Raw genomic sequence first — 23,106 nt, 5'->3', positions numbered from 1 at the left:
AACCCATGTCTCAGATTCGGTATCATAATATGCATCATCAATGCAAGTTGTGTGAAGTTAGGACCAGTAGTAATTGAGATATGGTCATCAAAGGGCATCTGCTCCATAAACTTTTTCCAGCTCCAAAAACCTTAACCTCATCCATCTTCCAAAACCTAAGGCTCAGATTCAGGATCCAAAGCTGTCAAGTGCATCAGTATTACAAGATGCACCAGCCAAGCAAGTTTGGTGAAGTTAGGACCCATAATAACTTGGATATATTCATTAAAGGGCACCTGCTCCAAAAACTTTTACCAGCTCCAAAAACATTAACCTCATCCAGCAGCCAAAACTGTTGGCTCAGATTCAGCATCCAAGGCTGTGGAGTGCATTAGTATCACAAGATGCACTATACATGCAAGTCTGGTGAAGATAGGACCAGCAGTAACTTAGATATGGCCATCAAAGAGCAACTGATCAAAAAACTTTAACCTGCTTCAAACACTTTAACCTCCTCTAGCATCTGATATTCATGGCCCAGATTCAGCATCCAAGTATATATATCAGATCAAGGTTGGCAAAAAAGCGGGAAATACTCATATTTCCCTGGACGGTGGGAAATACTGGTAATTCCCGGGAATTTTACTGGTATTTCTCGGGAAATACTGGGAAATAAAGTACAACTACATATTATAGTACTTCATACTTAGACATTAGTCTTAATCAAATCTGTAGGGATGTAGACAATAGTACACCTTGTCAGCTATATGACATTTTACAATGTTCTTTGATTTTAAAAAGTTTTGACTGGTCATTAATGCATTAATTATCCTCTTATGAATACTCAAAACATGGTTCATTCATACACCATTGTTATTTTAATTGTTTTTAAGGCTTTAGTCAGGTATAGATGCTCCGTACAGTTATCATAAACATAATATCAAAAGTTCCATTTTCTGGTTATATGGTAAATGTGAAAATGGGGCAAGAAAATTGTGAAAAATAAAGTGTGACTGTGTCACTACCTCAGTATGCAACACACCTAAGAAGAAGCCAATCAGCCCCACTCATAGTATATATCTCCCAAAAACAGAACCACAGAAGTGTCAAGTGTCAATTATTTGTTAAAACAACATGTGTGATTATTAAATTTTTACTTGTAACACAAACACTAATTATAACAGTTTATTTTGTGCTTTGAATCATAAAATCTGTAAAACAAAACTTGAAATTCAAAAATCTGGACTAAAATTTGTACATTAGCATCTATAGAAGTCTTTGAGAATAGGTGATCTGGTGAACTTAGATTCATAAACTGACTGTGAAATGGGAAAGTATGATTAATTGGTTTTTGATGCTTATTGTTAATATCTTATATCCTAAACATAAGTTTTACGTTGAACTAATTAAAGAAATTAAGATTATAAATTTGTATTTCCCAGTATTTCCCAGTTTAGTGAAAAACAGTAGTATTTACCGGGACGGGAAATACCGGTATTTACCACTGGTAATTCCCACCACTGGTATTTCCCAGCCAATCCTGTATCAGATCCATAAGTAGGTTGAGATGCGTCATCCATGCAAGTTTGGTGAAGATAGGACCAGTACTAATAACTAAGACACAAGACCTGCAACAAAAACCTTAACCAGGTCTGGACGCCGACATCGACACTGACGCCAAATGTATAGCAAAAGCTCCCCCTGACTTCGTCTCAGTGAGCTAAAAAGGGATGGAAACAGTAACTTGGGACAGATTCTCTGTTAATATAGATACTTCATGGTCTTTGTTCTTAATTTATTGACTTTAAATGAGCACCCACCTCCACAGTAGCAGCAGTTGTAGAGACAAAGGTCTGCAGTATGAGGAAGATGTAAAAGGGTAAACAAAAGAAAGATGAAACACCTTTCTTCCATTTTTAACATCTGAATCTCATGTCTTAGGTAGTCCCTGCAATGAAAAATCAAGTGAAGGATAATGTCTGTAGTTATAATACTTATGATTTTTTTTATATTTCAATTGTTTGCACTTAGGCATTTGTTTCTGCAATGAAATTTATCCTATAATATTTACATTTTGAAGAGTCTTTGTCTATAAGATAATATTACAAATTGATTTTGTAATGTAAACTAAATGTATATTTCATCAATTTAATGACTATTTTAACCCATATTCCCTATTTTAATTGTAACGAAGGGGAAGAACAAAGACAGACCAGACCAGAATTTGAACCTGGGCCACCTGAATCTCTAGTCAGGTTCTCTACCAACTGAACTATCTGGTGTTAACATTCGAACAGGTTTGGCTGTCACATATTTAATCGTACATTACTGATAATTACATAAAAATATTTAACATTTTTTAGTGTCTTTGCCTATGATAACACTTTGTATCGATTGTGTACTATACGCCCAATAAACTCAAATGATGTATAATTAGGGTGCAAGTGGGGTTTGCTTATTTACATGTACATTCAAATATTTCATCCTACTATTGGTGAAAATTATATAAATGTAACTAATAAGGAATCATTTTTCCAATATCATGAGGTGATAATTTAGGAATTAGGTTGGAGCGTGATCAAATCTATCATTAAGCCCTTTGAGCATTTTTGGATTTGATCATGCCCCGACTGAAATTATCTCCTCATAATACTCAAAAAATAATTCCTTACTCCTTCAATAATTAATATTTACATTTTTCAGTGTATTTGCCTGTACATGCATGGTAACACCTTTGGGGTTTTTTTTAATTGATCACCCATCTTTACTTGATTGCCTCAAGATTTCTCATTCCTTCATTCAAGTAAAATTTGTACATTCTTGTTAATCAAGTAGAAAATAACTTTTCTGTCATTTCTCTTTGAAATTTATTTTCACAGTCATTTTTTTTTATCAGCCAATACATGTATCATATTATTTTAAAGTCATTTACATGCTTATCAATTTTGTTATTTCATGCTTATGGAAAGCTAGATTATATATTCTGGACATTGGGCCATGTGTCATTTTCATTAATTAGTGCAAGTATAATATAATGGTGAATACGAACATTTTTGTGATAAAATTCTAAAATATTACAGGCTTGAAGGGGATGTGCAGTAATCTTGTACATTTGAGAATAAAAATGTAAACATTTCTTGAACTGACCTGTTACTGCCCAAATCTGTGGTTAAAAGATGAAAAACCATATATATATATAACCATTTAGAACAGCTGTAGAACAGCGCAGCTGCAGACTTATTTTGAAGGTTAAAAAATCTGAAAAAATAAGAAAAGGGTTCGTTGGTGTTCTCTCTACAACCATTAGTTGTAAAAGCACATAATTGACTTTGCCTCAGAATAAGCTACGGTACCCTATATTTATCAGTCAGAATAGGATCTATTTTTGGAACAAGAAAAATCCTGTCTATACTTAGAACTCCTTTGTCTTTGGAGGCACATTGACGTTATATTTTTACAGAGAAAAAAAGATAAGTTGGCAATATGTTGAATGTGAAAGACATCTATATATTTATAGTGTTCCAATTTTTTTTTTAGTTATACAGTGTATAAGTTTAAATTAATTCTTTTAAGAAGAATAGTAGGGGCCCAAAAATTATGGTCTTTGATAAAGAAAAAATTAAATATATACACATATTTTCAATGAAAATATAACTTCAAAGTACTATTAATTTCCATAGACACAAACAAAAATAACTCATGCAAATTGATGGTTTTTGAGACCCATTTTAAAGGTAAATGTGGCACATTTTTTCATGCTAAGAAATATTTGACTGATTTATTTATTTAAATATGTTATATAAAGATAGATCTTCACAATAAATTACGCAGTTTATATCAATCGGTTTAAAAAGATATAGAAATTAATGAATAATTTTTATAATTATTGTGGAGTCCACAATAAATACAGTATTTGAATAAATGCCGCCTTTAGTCGGTCACGTGATACCACGCTCAGTTTATCACAATGGCAACGACAAGGAAGATAGGTTTACTGTTAGGTTTGACAGATTTGGCAAAGAAAGAAAAAAGAGACAGACTGACAAGGATAGGAACAAAGGGAAGATTGTCGTCGGAGACCATGTAGATTGATGGAATATGAATTAAAGCCAAATTAAACTTAAGTTTTTATCATGAAGTTGTAGGGGTTTTGTTAGTCAGGTTCGTACGTGCTCCATGTCTTTATAAGTTATAAACCACAAGTGGATTTTGTTTAAAGGAATTTTTGAATGAAAAATAAACACTCTCAGCTTACACACATCCCTCAGGGAGAGGGGTATATATTCATACATTTCATCGTGTCGTTGATGCCAAGATCGTGTTTCATCTTCATTACACATAATTAGCAATTTATATCGTTCTACATTAATGAATAACGAAATAATAATGCTTTGAATATCATCTGATATATAAAGAATTATCAAATTTAAGACATGAAAAACGTGATTCTTATCTAATTTGTAAACAAACTGTTCTTCCATCGTGTTTTCAATACTAGGTTTTTCCACACTCGCACGCAGTGGCGTTACAAATGGCGGTTCACATTAATATTCATCAGATGTGTAGTAATGTTTAGTTACAAAAAACTAAAGAAAGAACATGTTTTACGGGCCTAGAGTTTTTTAAACGTCTAATTATAAGAAGCATGATGTATATTTTTACTCTAACTCATGTCAAAAATTTTACTCCAAATATGCCACATATACCTTTAAGATTAGACCCCTTCACGATAATTGCAGTCTTGCAAGGCAAATTGGTATACTTTGCCGAAGTTTTAGTACGGTAATTATATACGGCGATTTGAAACCAATTTTTTTTACGTCTGCTTTTGTATCTAAAAATAGTTCTATACGCCATAGGGAAATCCAAAATGATGTATACACAATCTATTTTCTACCGTCAAAATATAAGCGGGGAATGATGTATGGACCAGTAACGTATTTTGGAAAAAGTTTAATTGCTACAAGATTAAAAGATAACTTTATTATGTTTATTTTACTATACTGGCGTGCGACCAGTTCTCGCCAAGTACCATTTCTCGCCAGTACATTGTGACATCATTTTTCGTATATACCGGTAATTTTATGTGTTGATAAAATGATGTCACAGTGTACTGGCGAGAAATGGTACTCCGTGAGAACTGGTCGCATGCCAATATTGTTCTTAAAATTTGTAATTTAGTCATCTTGGTATTGATTAACAATGACCTAAATGCATAATGGTATTACCTTCTGTAATTTAGATTAGAATTGTGAACACAAAATACTATGAATGAAATTAGGTAATAAAACAATTACTTATTGCTGGTCAATAGACTGCGATCTATTGGATCTAATATTAAAATGAGATGTTGTTATGCATACAACAGGTTTTGTGCATGTAAAAGATGAAAAAAAATCTAAGTATATTACATACTGGCACGAAAACCATCTGCAATATGCAAATTTTAAACCCGGAAAACTAAAAAAGGAATTAGGTAATAAAACAATTATTTAATGCTTGAACAGTCAATAGTCCTGAGTTTTTTCCCTTGGTGCAAGGAACAGCTCAGTATGATCAGGTTGGGCACCAACCCCCGTTTGGTGGTTGGAGTCCCATTTGGTGGTTAAATGCCTAAACGGTATACCTATTTTACCTACCAAATGGGACTCATTTTTCTTTCAACTGGGATTCCGTTTTTCTGGAGGAAAGGCGCTTCACGTTTATTACCGGGGCAAGAACTCTGACACGTTTGCTTCATGATTAAACATTTGTTAAAAAAATTTCATGTGTCGATTTTTCTGCACATGGGTTTAAAAAAAGACTGAAATGAAATGCTCCCCGGAAGTCGCGTATAAACAAAGTGTTTATGTATTCTAATAGATCGATTTTAATCAAAGTACGACATGGCCTCATTCCTTGAACTCTGTACTTTCGATTTCTATCATCCGGGCAGAGACAACAGATCATACTGAGCTGTTCCCTGCAACTAGGGAAAAATATTCGGGTCTATTGACTGCTCAAGCATTATAGTCTGTCCCAAGTTATTGCTTCCATCGCTTTTTAATAAAATTACACATACCTGTGAAAGAAATACAGTTGAAATCGTTAAAAGGGAATTTATCCAAGATATCTTCACTGAACAATTATCCCTTTCCACTCAGAAAAATTCAAAGGAACGAAAACAGATTCCTTACGGAGATTTATAATGGGGAATGTTTACATCTTTTCTCCATTCGGAATACACTCGGAATACATCGCGCAATTTTTTAACGTTATCATCCGGGCTTATTTATGGCTGTTGCAATGCAAAATCTCCGTAGACTTTCAATTTCGGGATGTGTATTGAAACCTGAAGCGGTAGAGGGGGAGTTTCAAAACAGATAATCTGGACATTTTTTATATTAGTGGATGAACGTAGTTTGAGCACAAAGGTATTTACTATTATTGAAATGAAACAGTGCTGGTTCTATACTTAATATATAACACTGTAGAAGGTTCTGGACATCCCTTTATTATTGCGATTACAGATATAATAGATAACAGATAAATAAATGAATGAATGAATGCCCTGAAATGAAATATAACAATAGTAAGTGATATGTATAAAATACATTATGGACACAGTTATATTTTACTCTTATTAAAGGGCAATAACTCTTGTATGTAATTATACATGTAATTACACATTTCATCCATACAGATCATAAAAATGCTTTACAGCTATATATGAGATGTCTTTAAATTTGACATACGTTATAATAATAATGATAAAACATAATCCATACCATTCATATGGGAATGGGCAGTCCCACGCCCTATGAGTGTGCACTTTGCTATTATAGCTTACACAGCAGAGACAGACACTACAAATTATATATATATTTCCATAAGTAATACTAAAATACAGATTACTTTAAAATAAGGTTTTCACTAGTATTATCTCTAGTTCTTGAAGCTCAATATACTTTAATAAATATTCTTTCACTCAAAAATCACTCTTACTAAGAAAGTGCAAAAGGATAATTAGATTTGCTAAATTACAGGATATGTACCATTAATTAAATATCAGCACTTCTGTTATGGTTAGAAATATAATTAATGTTAGCTTACCAATATGAGATGAAGTAAAGTCTATATGTATCAAGGTCTTTCTAAGTCGTAAATATTAAGTCTTGTCTCCTTAGCTTTAATATGAAGAATGTCTTAAAACACAAAAAACTTCTGGAGGGAAATCCACAGACCAATGAAACCCAACTATACAAACTTAAAAACCAATAGATTCTCTCTGTAAAAACACAGGTGCTTGTGGACTGGACCGTGCACTACCCCCCCCCCCCCCCCCCCCCCCCCCCCCCTTTTTCTACATTTTTTTTCAAATTTTTTTTTTATTTCTTTTATTAATTATCATTAATGATATTAATAAAAGAAATAAAATAAAAATTGTAAAAAAAAATATAGAAAGGGGGGGGGGGGGGGGGGGGGTAGTGCACGGTCCAGTCCACAAGCACCTGTGTGTAAAAACACACCTTTTGATTGACCAAATAAGGACCATATATCCTAAGGGCCTTAATTAACTTTAGCAGGTAAACCTAGGTGTTCTACCTGGGTGATTTAATATAGAACTACATGTATTGCTAAAATACATTATATCTTAACTAATTAATATAAAAACTGTAATTAGATTTATCAATATAATAATTAATAAATCTCATACTATTACAGAAATATCATGCAAAAAGTGGTGGAAGCAAAAACTCGGTACAGAGTATAAACAAGATATCTGTGAGCCAATGCTCACTAGTGATACCCCCGCTCTGATGTGAATATGCAAAATAAGCAAAGTCGACATTTAACAGAAAGCTGGCATCCGATTGGTACAGAAATATATCCAACAATATGGCATGCCTAAACAAATAGTGTGTTAAAATTTCAAGCATCTGCGATAAACAGCTGCTGAGAAATCTTTGACGAAAATTTGTTTGAAAATTTTGGTTAAAATAAACAAAGTACTCATTTAACAGGAAGATGACGTCCGATTGGTACAAAAATATATCCCACAATATGGCATGCCTTAACAAACACTGTGTAAAAATTTCAAGCATCTCCGATAAATAGCTGCTGAGAAATCTTTGACGAAAATTTGTTTGAAAATTTTGGCTAAAAATAAACAAAGTCATTATTTAACAGGATGTTGACGTCTGATAGATACAAAAATATATCCCACGATATGGCATGCCAAAACAAATAGTGTGTTAAAATTTCAAGCATCTGCGAAAACTAGCTGCTGAGAAATCTTTGACGAAAATTTGTTTGAAAATTTTGGCTAAAAATAATCGTCATTTAACAGGAAAGTGACGTTTGATTGGTACAAAAATACATCCCACGATATAGCATGCCTATACAAATAGTGTGTAAAAATTTCAAGCATCTGCGATAAACAGTTGCTGAGAAATCTTTGACGAAAATTTGTTTGAAAATTTTGGTTAAAAAATAAGCAAAGTCGTCATTTAACAGGAAGTTGACGTCCGATTGGTACAAAAATATATCCCACGATATGGCATGCCTTAACAAACACTCTGTAAAAATTTCAAGCATCTGGGATAAACAGTTGCTGAGAAATCTTTGATGAAAATTTGTTTGAAAATTTTGGTTAAAAAATAAGCAAAGTCGTCATTTAACAGGAAGTTGACGTCCGATTGATACAAAAATATATCCCACAATATGGCATGCCTAAACAAATAGTGTATTAAAATTTCAAGCATCTGCGATAAATAGCTGCTGAGAAATCTTTGACGGAAATTTGTTTGAAAATATTGGCAAAAAATAAACGACATTCGTCATTTAACAGGAAGTTGACGTTTGATTGGTACAAAAATACATCCCACGATATAGCATGCCTATACAAATAGTGTGTAAAAATTTCAAGCATCTGCGATAAACAGTTGCTGAGAAATCTTTGACGAAAATTTGTTTGAAAATTTTGGTTAAAAAATAAGCAAAGTCGTCATTTTACAGGAAGTTGACGTCCGATTGGTACAAAAATATATCCCACGATATGGCATGCCTTAACAAACACTGTGTTAAAATTTCAAGCATCTGCGATAAATAGTTGCTGAGATAAATGCGACAGAAATTTTTGTTACGGACGGACAGACAGACGGACAGACAGACAGACAGACAGACGGACAGACAGACACACAAGGGTAAAACAGTATACCCCCTCTCCTTCGGAGCGGGGGTATAATAATTGTATAATATTTATTCTCAAATGTAAAATGGCCACACATCCCCCTTTTCTGTTAATAACTGATTAAAAAAAATGATACATTACCCTTGTAATCAATATTGGCACAACTATAAACAGGAATCCATTTCATTTGTATTTTCAGTTTCATAACAACCGAGTACCAACGAAGTTAAGTCATTAATCTATTATCGTAGTCCAAACTATGAAAGTGTTGACTATGTTGTCATTGTTGATATGCTTTTCATCGGGAATCCCGAATTCAAAACGAAATTGACCTGAGTTGAATTCGACTCCGGATTTCCCGCCTGCTTCAGTGATGAAGACAGTTTTCACGTCACGCTCAGCATAGTAAGTAAAGTGTTCAATATACGTTCCATGTTTAGGTCTACAATATTGTCAACTTCTCACAATGACACTGTCAATAAATAAAAATTTTCAACTACGGTTCTCAGGCTCGTGGTGCTTTGCGATTTTCCGGATGTATTACTCTTTTCGACTCACAGATGTTTCGGCACGAAAGAAAAATTGCCCAATGTCTATTTTGGCAGCTTTACCTGTTTACCATATTTGGATTTTTTTTTTGGGGGGGGGGGGGGGGTCTTCTTAATTCACATGTTGAAATTAAAGCCATAACTTTTTTAAAAACTCATTTAGACATGTGTTAAAAAAAATTAAAGTCAAGTTGTAGTAAATAAAAAGTGATTTATGATAAATTCTTTCAATTTTATAACAATACCTTTATTTCAAATGGTGTACTGGGGCTTAATTTTTTTCTTTTTATTAAAAGGGACTTAGACACGATTTGAGCTCAAAATTTTGAATTTTATTTTTTCATTCATTTTTTAATATTTAGAATGGTAATTATGGGTTTTTGTAATGCTTTGTCAAAATTTGAAAGTCAAATATTGAGTTATAGGCAAGATACAGAGTTTGAAATTCTTTGTTTTGTAAACAAAGATCTAGCCTTGTTATTGTTTACATATGTGTTTTGATAATATACATTTCAATCTAGTGTTGCTTTCTTCTGTTGATAATATTATTTATAGACACATTGAATAAGTTTACCTTGTTTTCCACGACCGAGTCATTTTGTCAAAGAAATGGTAATTCCATACTTAACATTATTTGTATACAAATATAAGACCCGAGCTTTGTTTACATAGCAATGAATTCTTACCTCTGTATCTCTCTTGTAACTTGAATTCTAACATTCAAATTTTGTTCAATCATTCAAAATATGCAAGTAAACCATTTTATATATAAAAAATCAAAAAGAAATAATTTATCTAAAATTGTGTCCAAGTCCCTTTAAGAGAAAGTTTAATTTTTAAAAGAAAATTAATTTCTATGAAATAGTAATCCATTAAATTAAAGTGATTATTTAATACTACGTGGTTATTATAGATGTATAAAATTTTGTCTGAATTCAAAGACAAATAACATCATTCAGAATATATATATTAATTTGACACACATTAAAGCATGAAAATGATTCCTCAGTTCAATTATTGCCTAGCTAAAACAAAACTTAATAAATCATTCCTTTTAATGCTGTAAATTCATTTCATATGACAAAAAATTAAAAACGAACAAGGCGTCAGTTATCAATTTTAGATAATATTATCGGATATAATTGTTCCATATGTCATCCCAACAACTCCGAGAATTATCACTAAGTTTTCAGACTTATAGGAATGATTATGATAACTTTAAAACAAATAAAAAGTTTATTAAAAGTAGTGAAAGAAATTAAAAGTAGATTTCAAGAAACTGAATATTCCAACAAATAAATCATTTTTAACAAATCAAAATAAAATTAATAAAACTTGAAACTGGTGCACGAGGTTGTTAACAATTTTGAAATGTTTATACCGAGGTAAACGAAATATTGTTAAAATGAAATGTATAATTAAACTCATTACTCTCTACACTCCGTTCAACTTCAATTAAGGGAGGGCATACTTACACTACAAAGCTGAAGCTAGTGTTCACCTCTGAATTTTCAATATTTACATTCTACTGTGTTTTCCCTTAAATTATCTTATCTTTAGATGCCTCTAAATGCAATAGCTTAATCACTGCGTATGAATTTACATGTATTCATTTACATAAGTAGTTCCCAAACATGGATCTCTATGTCTCGGGGGAGATCAAACATACGATTTCCATTTTTTTTTTTTACAATGAAAGGTCAACTTCTGAGTAAACTTTGTGCAAAATATAAAGACAGTTTAGTAAATTGACCGGATAGTTTATCTGTTTGCCGCGCTCAAATTTTGGTCGTATGTCCGAATCATCCCCGACGTTTTACGAAGAATTAATTTAACATATAGGTAAAAGGGGGTTTTCATATTAAATTTCATATGTAAAAAATTACAACCATGCGATTCTCTTTCAATTTTCAGAGATAGAAGGATAACGTATAAGTTAACTGTTTGCCAAATTAAAACGAAATTGACCGGATGGCTTTTATGCTATCCGCCCTAGCTCCTAGTTTGGTCCTATAAACGTCTTGTGCCAGCCATTTTACATATAGAATTGTAAAGAATAAAAGGATGTTTCCGAATCAAATTTAATTTAATTTGTAATAGATTAAAAAACACTTAATTTCAACTTACATTGAACGTGAAGGGATCGCGCATATGTTTTTATTTTGCAAATCAAAATTTTAATTTTAAGTATTGACGCTCTAATAAAGAATGTTCAACGTTTGTTTTTAGCTAACCTGAGCTGAAAGCTGAAGTGAGCTTTTCTGATCACATTTTGTCCGTCGTCCGTCCGTCCGTCTGTAAACTTTTACATTTTGAACTTCTTCTCTAAAAATCACTGGGCCAATTTGAACCAAATTTGGCACAAAGCATCCTTATGGTAAGACAAATATAAATTGCAGAAATGAAAGACCGATCGATCTTTATTCAAAGCGGAGAAAACCTCGAAACTGTAAAAAAAAAAAAAAAGGGGGGGGGGGTGCAATCTTCTTCTAAAAAACTACTCAGCCATGCAAATTCGACGTAATTTAGCCTAAATAATCCTAATGGAAAAGAAAATATAAATTGCAAAAATCATGGGCTAATTCTGTTTCAAATTTGAGTAATTTACGAAAATAATAATTAAGAAATAAAGGGGATCGATCAATTTATAACTTCGGGTTCGGTGTTTTGTATATCAATAACGGGACGGTGTAAAAGTAGTCCTGGCCATATGTCCCGCGCTGTCCCAATTTCCTATTTCGCGTCTAATCTATTTTTCACTTATTTTTTTTTTTTAAACCATTAATCAGATATCAAAAAGCATCTTGATTTTGGTCGATTGTATCATTTCTACTTCAAATAAATCACTAATAAGTTTAAAATCGCAAATTTTCCTTCTCCAAAAATGTAGATTCGACATATGTCCCGAACTACTTTTACACAATCCCATCGAAAACCAGGCAGCCCAATCTCTCACCAGAGGGCGCGTTCTGCAAGCTTCACTGTTGGAGCAAAGCGTAATACTCCCTCTGGTGAGAGATTGCCAGGCAGCCATGTTCAACCAACGAACACGTGTCAAACAATTTGCTTGTTGTGCAACAGTTTAGTAGCGAAGGGACTATATAAAATTTTCAAAATGTATGTGTGCCGATTTTTTAAAGTAAATTGAGGTTTAATATTTCAATGCGTTAACATGTTCACTTGTGACGGTGGTTTTAGCTTGTTTTGATTTTAGTTTCATTTTCGTTAAATATGCCTTTAAATTTGAGGGAACTATCGCCTGTATTTTGGAATATTTACGTATCAAATCAAACACAGACTTCGGTAAATCAGACAGCTAATTGTTTACCTGTGCTAAGTGAGCAAAATCTGATGCACTAACAACATATTATAAAATACATGTACAATTCATTTGTATCTTTCATTTTATTCGTAATTCGGTACGATCTCTATGTAATGGTTGAAAAATGCAACGTGATTTGTTAAGATGCTCTGCATTTTCAGTATAAGTAAAACGGAGATTATTTTCGCTGCTAGAAATATATAGGTGTATTTATGATGAAAAATAAATTGTGCTCTTTCTTGTGGTATGGGACACTTCCATGTTGTTACGTTTTGTTTATCGAAATAAACAATAATTAAATATAAGTAGTTTCTTTCTAAAAATGGTCACTTAACTCCGTTGCGCAGTGGGTTAGAGGGGTTACTACGAACCTGTAAGTCATGAGTTCGAATCCCGCTGGGGGTTTTACAATTTTTACTTTTTCAAATATTTTTAAAAGCTATTTTTTGGTTAAATATTGTAAAATTTGAATTAATTGTTTACAATTTTCTATAATTTACTGACTTATCTAAGAGTCCATCTTCAGATTTGATACTTATTGCCTAACTTAAGTTTAATATCATAATGTTTTATGTATTAAAACATTGTTAGCTATCTAATTATTAATTACACAGGATAAATATTATTGAACTCTTTAGATATCAGTTAGCACTGTGATAAGGGGAATAACTCTTGCTTGTAAACTGTGCTGGGCAAAATCATGAAATGGATGTTTTGATTCTTATACAATTCAATGATATATTATGTGTGATCTATTTTATTTTTATGATGATGTGATTTTGATAAATTACTTATGGTGATACATGTATTGTTAAATATTTCAGAGCTTATATAATGTAAAGTAATAATCAAGAACCCTACGTTGGAGTTGTTGTCTTTATCTACAATAACATCATCACTACAATAATTCTACGATTGACGCTGACATTTTGGTTAATCATTAGAAATGTCTTGCTTAAAAATTGATATGCAGTAACTACTTTCTTGTGCCCCTTCTTATATGAATTACATATATGTATAAAATCTACACCAATTTGGATAGTTATTTTTAAACACAAGTAAATAAAATCGAAGTATTTTAAATAGTTGCTATAATTCTGACACATTATTATTAATAGGTTAAAAGCATTATCGTTTTTGTTTAAAAAATATTGCAGCGGAAAAGCATCTTTGTTTGTAGCCATTTGTTCTTTTTTAATGAAAATGAAAATAGTGTAATGGATGGGCCTTAGTACAGTAGAGCGATATGCCTGTCAATACACTGATTAGAATTATCATGTGACAACATTATTCACTTTTATAGTTTATTCATCAGTCAAGTGAGTAAGGTTATGAAACGTCATACGAAATGAATTCACGCCAGGTAAACGACAATCATTTAAAATGGAGAAGACCAATTACATTTTTGAATGTTTTTGATTCGAGAATTGAGCGCATTGAGCTACAATTTTCTTCTTTCACATAAAGGAATAAAAATGAAATAAAATACAATAACTAGTAAGTAACTGAGGGAGAAGATGTACCTATATGCTCTCATATATTTTGATCTTTTTATAAAGTGGTTGGAGGGGGGGGGCTGAAATAAAGAGAACCGGAGGTTAACCGTGAACTCCTGCCAAAAAATTAGTTAAATATCTTGCATAGGATCTTATTTTCGGTAAAAATGGTATATCATAAAGGTAAAATGTCAAGGATTAAGTGTATGCAAAAAATAAGTGATAAATTTGGATCTTTTACGGTATTTTTGTTTTTGTTATTCTACCGAGGGGCCATATGGAACAATATTTTTTGAATGCCCATATAAAGTCAGTGTTGCTTAGGTGAGCGATGTGGCCCCATGGGCCTCTTGTTTAAAATAGGGCACGTTTCTTTAAGTTTTCCAAGCAATAGGCATGGAAGATCATTTGAAAAGTAATTGGGAATTGCTAGTGCAAAAATAGTTTGATAAGATATTTCTATCCCTGGCCAATAAACCTTTGACGAACTCACTTTTGATTTTGGTCTCCCTTTTTCACTATCGTTCTGTGCTCTTTTTCAAACAGGGATGGAGTCAATTACATTGAAAATTAAATTATTAAATTATAATTATTTCCTTAAAACCTTCAATTAAATTACCATTACGATTACAGTGATTTTCAAATGTAATAAATTAAATTACATTTACTTTGCAAGTTATTTTTAAAGGTACAAATTACATTTGTCATCAGCAAAACCATGATTTAGCTACAACACATTAAAGGTGGTATGTGACATCTGTCGACTTAAATGTGGATAAAAGCACATTATAATCAAAACACTTTCATTGTTTTAGAATTTGATAACTACATTGTTAGGTGACAGTTTTGAAAAAAATATAGATTTTATTTTTCTGTCAAAACGAAGTACACGTATGTCAAAATATTGATATTGATGTGTCCTACATGTACATATATACCAACTTAATGTTCATTAAATGTTCGAAAGTCATGTCCACTAACCTACACCTATAATGTCTGAAAGTACTTCCTGCATGAGACAATGAAACTGAAAATTTTCTCTTTTGCAATCAGCGAACAGTATAAAAGATTTTTTAGATTTAAGTCTGAAATTTTCAGTTAAATACATGTACACTTTAACCATGTAGAGCAATTCAGTTCTACTCTGAAGTGGGAGTCGATTTTCAACAGGGTCAATTTTTAAAGTGTCGATGTCAACAGAGTTTTCAAAAATCTTCAAACTGTTGAAAAATGACCCCGGATTTGAATTTCACGACTTTTGGTCTCGACATTCAATGTTGAAAATGACCTTAGGGTCAATTTTTAACCCAGGTCAATATTCTTCGTTACACATAGCATAATACTTTCACTTTTACAGAAATTTTACCAGGATAATTATATACTACATGTATATAGAAAAGACGAGTAATAAGTTAACTGTTACAGAGAATGAAAATCGCATCTGTTATTGATCTTATTTAGGTCACCTGAGTCCTTCAGGTGACATTTTACAATTGGTCTTCGTCCGTCGACGTGCGGCGTTCGTCGTGCATAGTTCGTTAACATTTGTATATTTTTAATTAACTTCTTTTTGAAAGCTACAAATTAAACGCAATTGTTACAGTTTTTGATGTGGAGGATCTCTATGGTAAGAGGAATCTAAATTGTAAAATGCATGGCTCTACCACTCCAAGGGCGCCATAGGTGGGGCCAAATACACAAAATAGCCAATTTTTCAAAAAATCTTTTTCTGTACTCCCACAAATGTGGGGGAAAAACTAAATGCATGATTATCATGTACATGAAGCCCTCTACCAAAATTGTCAAATCGTGGCCCCTGGGTCAGGGGTTCAGGCCCTAGGGTGGGGCCAATATGTCTGTATAGTAAAAATGTATTGGATCTTAACACTCTTCTATATTATTTGAGAAAAACGCACAGCCTAGGGTGGGGCCAATATGTCTGTATAGTAAAAATGTATTGGATCTTAACACTCTTCTATATTATTTGAGAAAAACGTACATGTATGCATGGTTATAATGTCTGCGAAGTCCTCTACTGAAATTGTGAAATTCATGGCCCCTGGATCAGGAGTTCAGGCCTTAGGGTGGGGCCAATATGTCCGTATAGTAAAAATGTATTGGATCATGGCTTAACACTCTTCTTCTCTACTCTCATATATATATTTGAGAAAAACTTATGCATGGTTATAATGTCTGCATGCGAAGTCCTCTACTGAAATTGTGAAATTCATGGACTAGGGTCAGGGGTTCAGGCCCTAGGGTGGGGCCAATATGGTCATATAGTAAAAACAAATTAAATCTCGAAGAATCTTCTTCTCTGCACCCATTTATAAAATAAAAGCTCAATGCAAGGTTATGATGTCCATTAAGTCTATGGCACGCCAAGTAAAAAACATTTATACCTAAACAAAGTTTCCTATTTGATAAATTAGGTTTATCGACTGTTAACTATAGTTTACGAACAGCAAACTATAGTTAACGATTCGTTAACTAAAGTTTTCACCTATAAAACTAAATTTAACGGTTGTAAACTATTGTTTACAAATGATAATCTAAGTCTATCTGTCTTCATGTAACGTTAACAATAGATTTTGCTGATTAATATAGATTCACATCTGTAAAATACAGTTTTATAATTTACATTTGTTAACTATAGTTAAGAATTGTTAATCATAGTTTTGTTATGCTCAATGTATATATTTTGTTTATGTTTTTAAATATCACTTACCCTGTACAATTTGTGTATATTTCATTCATTTCAAATGCTATTTTTAAATTAATAATGTTACGTTTTAGATTTGTTCAATTCAATTCTTTAGTTCACTGGTATTTGAGGTTCAAAATTAGTATATACAAATGTTGTCTCATCGAAAGACAACATGTACAGTAGGAGTAATAATGACAAAAAAGGTTAAAATCACAATACAATAGGTTGTTAAAGTTGGTTTCTGGAAGAACAGACTTTGAAAATTTTCTCAATAAATATTGACAAGTGTTTTAGTTTTTCTACATTAAAAGTATTCATGAGCTCGTTAAATTTTATAATATTTCGGTTTTCATAATATCTCTCGGGTAAAAACATTTTTCTGTCGTTTACAAAATTTGTACATTCTAAAATATAATGAAATTCATCCCCAATACTATTAGAATCACACATTGTTCATTTTCTTAAATGTTTTTCAATATTATGCCATCTACCTGTTTCAATGGGGAATCGATGATTACATGTTCGTAATTTTGTAAACGTGATCCGTAGATCTGTAGGTAAAATCAACAAGTACTTTTCTAAATTGAGATTTGTTTTAAAAATTCTATAATTAATACATTTTGGTGAGTTATCTACTATACTTCTCCAATCTTGTACAATTTTGATTTTGTAATATTTCTTTAACTATTGACTTAAGCCAGTTATAACTACATGTATATTGTTTGATTTTCCCATATATAAGACAACCCGCACGGGTTGAGCATATCATGTATACATTTTATCCATGGATGTATAAAATATCCATTTTTATAACATCTATAAAAATAACAATAGATTACATTAGTGAGTTAACAATCGTGGGCTGTCAAAACCTTTGCCCAGTACATCATCATTTTAATTTTAACAAAGAGTGACAATGGATACCTTCCAGTTTCTCCATACACCATACGATTTGGAGTACTAGATTTAAGATTAAGAATAAATTTCAAAAATTCTAAATGTACCTTTTCAATAATATCTAAATTTTCGTAACCCCACACTTCGCACGAGTAAAGTAAAATTTGTAGATAAGATATTTTGTATATACGTGTTTTAAATAGAAAAAAAAAACGAATAAAAAAGAGAATATTCAAATGTTGCAATAATGATTTAACTTGATAAATAGCTAATATTACTTTTTATGTCGAAATCTTTAAATATTTATTTCTTTAATTTTCAAATTAATGCCAATTGTTAAATAAGCCTCACAGGACCGCTTAGTATTTTAATTACATAATTCAACCTGTCTTGACATCTTACCTGCATGGCACCTGTGAGCGTTTTAATTACATCATTTGAACAGTGGTTATTAACGCTAATTATAATGATTGTTACCTGTTCGTTTCATTTTTATCCCCGCCCATAAGTAATTAAATAACCAATTATATTATATATTTCGGGATTAACTTTATGGGCGTGCTGTTGTAACTATCGTCGAAATAAAACCAAACGCAAATTGTCACTTTTGACATTTGCAATCTAAATTAATAAACTTTATATTTTGGCTTTATTTTAATACTTGGTTTTGTTTCGAAGGTAGATATATTTTCATTTTATGTTATTTTTCTTTGTCAATTTTAAGAACTGTTTTTATTGTGAGTTTATACCTTTTGACATTTGCAATCTAAATTAATCTAAACTTTATATTTTGGCTTTATCTTAATACCTGCATGATGGTTTTGTTTCGAAGTCCCCGAACAGATCTTATATTCCCCGGTACCTCAGCAAAGCGAGTTACAGAGCGGAAACCATTGTAACAGTTTCACAACCGTGAAAATTTACCGGTATTTATCAGATTATGTCTTGCAATCAAAAATGGCTTAATTCAGTGTAAATTATAGGCCCCCTAGATTTTTGCTTCTAAACTTAGACGACTGCGTTAATCGTGGTTTAATTACAGATGTGAAATATAGATTAACGGCGTAAAATAAAACTTCACACCTGATAAACAATTCTTAACGGTTATAACAATTCAGTTTCTCAGTCTGTAAAATAATAACGTTAACGATGAATTTTGCCGATAAATATCAAAATATGGATTCACATCTGTAGACTATAACTATTAGGTTTCTGTCCGTAAATATTAGTTTACAACCGTTAAATCTAGTCACCGATTACCCATATCCCTCAGATCGACAAGTCGGAGATTCTCATGTTTGCATTTTAAGCTTCAGTTTGAAGTCTAAACCATACTCAGAGACTCCTCTGACTGTTACCTTGCTTTTATTGTTTGATATTTGAAAAATATTTATTCATGAAAAGGAGGGTTGAGGTTCCAGAGCCGGAGGAATCTCTCTCTCTCTCTCTCTCTCTCTCTCTCTCTCTCTCTCTCTCTCTCTCTCTCTCTCTCTCTCTCTCTCTCTCTCTCTCTCTCTCTCTCTCTCTCTCTCTCTTGTATTTATAACACATGCTGCTGATCTTAAAGATTCCAGTTTCCTTCTCTGTTTGATTTATATGCATGAATAATTTGTGTAATTCTCGGATCGAATCGCCCCATGGTTCAAACGCACTGTACGCGGAATGATCTCGTTACCGCTCTGATATTTTTGACCTTACTTGCATGTGTCTGATAAGATTTGATTTTCTAAAAATGACACAGAAGACATTTTGTTTTCCTTATCATTTAATGTTTGTTTCCAAACAGTTTATTTGTTTTTCCCGGTTTCATTATTAACGAAGAACATCACATCTAATAACTGTTCTTTTTCCTGATATTAGACATATCAATAGACGAGCCATGTTTACTTATCAGAGACTATTAGGCCTACTCGATGATTAGGGAAGGAATATTCGATATACCATTATGATGAGAAGTGGTTTGTCAAATTAGGTCATAATGAAGGATTCATATAGTACATCATGGTAAGAAAATGAAAATATAAGTTGACACATTACTAGTACACGTTTCTTTTCAAACCGAAAGTTGGATTTTTTAAGGTTTTGACTTGACAGAAAAAAGTGATAATCGCTGATAATATCGATGATGATAATAATAAATAATGACAATAAAATGAAGACGTTAGAGACAAAAACATGTTTATATTAAGTTGTGGGCTATGCGAATTAAAACAATAATATATTGGTGATTCATCATTTTACTATTTCCCTGTCCCAAGTTTCTGCTTCCAGCAGAATAAATAAGGAGTGTTGGCTGTTGATGTCTGTCCGGCTATAAGTTATGATGTTTCTGTGTGGCAATGGCCAATTTCATCAGTTCAATTACAGTTGATGAATAGTCCATCAAACAACCCTCAATCATTATCCAACCATCAGGAACAGTTTGTTATCTCTGTTGTTGGTTGGTCGACATTAAGGCATTTGGAATTTTCTTATATTTCAGCTGTCCAAGTTATAATTTTTTCTGCGTGGTGGTGGCCGATTTCATCTGTTGTAACAGTCATTGAATAGTCTATCAAGCAACCTTCGATCATGGTCCAACCATCGGGGACAGTTTGTTTATAAGTCTGATGTTGGTTGGTTGGTTGGTTTACGGCATTTGGAATTTTCTTATATTTCAGCTGACCGCATGACCCTTGAAAATTGACCAAGGGTCGATTGGTCTATCAGGCAATTTTGACATATTGGCTGATGGAGGACTAACCATATATGGATTATGTTAAACATCTACTGTCTATCGGTCAATAAGCAACGTGCGGCCAGGCCGACAACGTTATGCCAGTCTCGAGACTTTTTTCGTCAGTAAATTGAAGCAATGCTTACAGGTGATAGTTCAGCAATTGCTATGTTGTTAATGTAATCAACTGACCTAAAAATCAAACTGTGTCTCAACGTTCTATGATTGAGTGAAGATTCATCAACTAATATGCCGGGTATGTTCAAACTGTTGAAGATATAGGTGTTCCTAGAAATTAATTTGACCAATCCATATTTACCGATACCAGTGTTTGGCGATCATGTTTCTTCAGCCAACTATCTATCAAATATGGTCACCCCCCCCCCCCCCCCCCCATCGGTTTAAATGTGACCTAGGCATTAGGCAGCATATTAACATTTTCATCTACAATGAAGCGCATTGAAGTGGTAAAAATGTTCGTTTGAATGGAATATTCTAAACTTTGTATCAAACGTCAATTGTTACATAAGACACACCCATTTCTTTTGAAACAAGGAGAACAGTATTCGTCACCATGCTTTAATTATATTATTATTAATTCGGAACCGCCCCTCTTCTAAACAACACAAGCAGGAATTTCACACACGCACATTATACACAAAAACAAAAACACAAACTTTTTTTCTTTTCTTTCTCTCTTTCCAACTATGTTTTCAGAAACAGTAATATTGTTCAAAATAAGAATATTTTTAGTAACTTTGTGTTTTGAACTTCCTGTTACATGTACTGTATTGCAAATAATTAAAAAGAAGTTTTTTTACAACATATATGGGTCATTCTCAAAATATGCAGCCTTTTGTGTCAGTGTCAATTTAAAGGGGGAAAAATAATGTTCTGGGGAATATATACAGTACCATTGGATTTTAGAAACTTAAACCTATATTGTTGAACAAATTAATCGACAATTTTACTGCTTAAAGTATAAAAAAAATATTATTTGTTATGAGATTTCAGTGAATTTATGTTGTCATTAAATTTTTCCAACGTCTTTACCCTACAATATCTTCAATAATATTGATGTTTTATTCCAAAAATCACCGTTAATTTTCAAAACAACATTCATATTTTAATTTCTGCTATGCTCCTTAACAAGTTCTCTTTTAAAAACAATGAATTTGATGAGATATATGCTTGTACAAAAAAATTTTGTCATTGGTGTTACAAGGCAAATTATATAAAAATATCTTAAAATACATCAAGTAAATAATATTGTACTACAGTTGGAATCCCTCAGATCATAGTGACATCATTCCCTGCTACTAAAAAGATAAATGTATCAGTGATGACATCATTGTGATAGAAAATATGGCAGAAAATGTTAGTATGCTCCGAAAAATACAATGTAAACTGTGTCAGTGGGATAACGTGCTATTTAAGGTTTTCTATTGTGAAAGAACAAACAAGTTTTTCACATAAATGATGAATGTTTATCACATTATAACATAGGCTATGTAGCTTTGTGTACTATCTGTTCTCTTTGGTCATACTGCTACATTTACTATGGATACATCAGTGGTGTAACGGTCAGTGGTGTAACCAAAAATTGTTGTTACACCACTGAAAAAACTGTTACACCACATGACATTATTTAATTATTTTACTTTTCCTTCCATTTCATTTATATTTTGAGCATTTTGAACAATTGTTATTTATCAATTTTACAAGTTAGACACTGTCACAATAAAGAAAGCTTGACTATTTAATTGCAATTGTGTTTTCTTAATCTGGAAAATGGGACCTGTTACACCATTGACGTTATTTGAAACACCATTGACATTTTGTATGCTCTAATTATGTTTTACTCATTTAAATACTTTATTAAAAGATAAAAGTAAAAACAAATTTATTCTAATAAAGAAATGAAATTATCCACATTTTATTTTTATTAAAAAATCAAACTTTTTAATGACTTATAGTGTATTAGAAGATATGTTATTCCACTGACATTTCACATTCCCTATTATGTTATACTAAAATCTTTCAAATTCTTAAAGGTAACAAATGCTAGCTTAGCTTCAAGAAACATATAAAAACAAAGAGGAAGTGTATACGAGTTGTATGCATAGATTTTGGAGAAAATTGGAGAAATTTCAATATTATTATCCAAAATGTATGATTGATATGAGCTGGTATAGTATTGACGATGTTATTTGTGAGATTGATGAGCCAAAGAAAGTTCGAACTCGATACAAGGTAGATAAAAGTGTGT

At 32.2% G+C, this 23,106-nt stretch overlaps 2 protein-coding genes across 9 annotated transcripts in view; one reads left to right on the top strand and one right to left on the bottom strand.

Moving 5' to 3' along the window:
• LOC105335814 (leukemia inhibitory factor receptor) overlaps positions 1-9,431 on the bottom strand; it is a 42,807-nt gene extending 33,376 nt beyond the window's left edge. For 3 of the 5 annotated variants that reach the window (XM_034456061.2, XM_066089338.1, XM_034456062.2), the window contains exons 1-3: positions 9,293-9,424; positions 3,127-3,142; positions 1,800-1,927 (exon numbers count right to left, since the gene is read on the bottom strand). In XM_034456061.2, the coding sequence (XP_034311952.2) occupies positions 1,800-1,927; positions 3,127-3,142; positions 9,293-9,356 (208 nt within the window). In that variant the 5' untranslated portion in view covers positions 9,357-9,424. Of the gene's footprint in view, positions 1-1,799; positions 1,928-3,126; positions 3,238-9,292 lie in introns of all 5 variants that reach the window. The other 2 variants (XM_034456063.2, XM_034456064.2) reach the window with 2 other exon arrangements.
• LOC136269702 (interleukin-6 receptor subunit beta-like) overlaps positions 9,412-23,106 on the top strand; it is a 53,369-nt gene continuing 39,674 nt past the window's right edge. Inside the window, exon 1 of one of the 4 annotated variants that reach the window (XM_066089333.1) lies at positions 9,412-9,556. The gene's annotated coding sequence lies outside the window, so the exon portion shown is untranslated. Of the gene's footprint in view, positions 9,557-19,828; positions 20,126-23,106 lie in introns of those variants that run through there. The other 3 variants (XM_066089332.1, XM_066089334.1, XM_066089336.1) reach the window with 3 other exon arrangements.

Source organism: Magallana gigas, chromosome 7 (assembly GCF_963853765.1).
Source record: "Magallana gigas chromosome 7, xbMagGiga1.1, whole genome shotgun sequence".
Classification (NCBI taxonomy): Eukaryota; Metazoa; Mollusca; class Bivalvia; order Ostreida; family Ostreidae; genus Magallana; species Magallana gigas.
The sequence above is the reverse complement of the archived record's forward strand: the minus strand, read 5'-3'. Positions and strand labels throughout refer to the sequence as shown.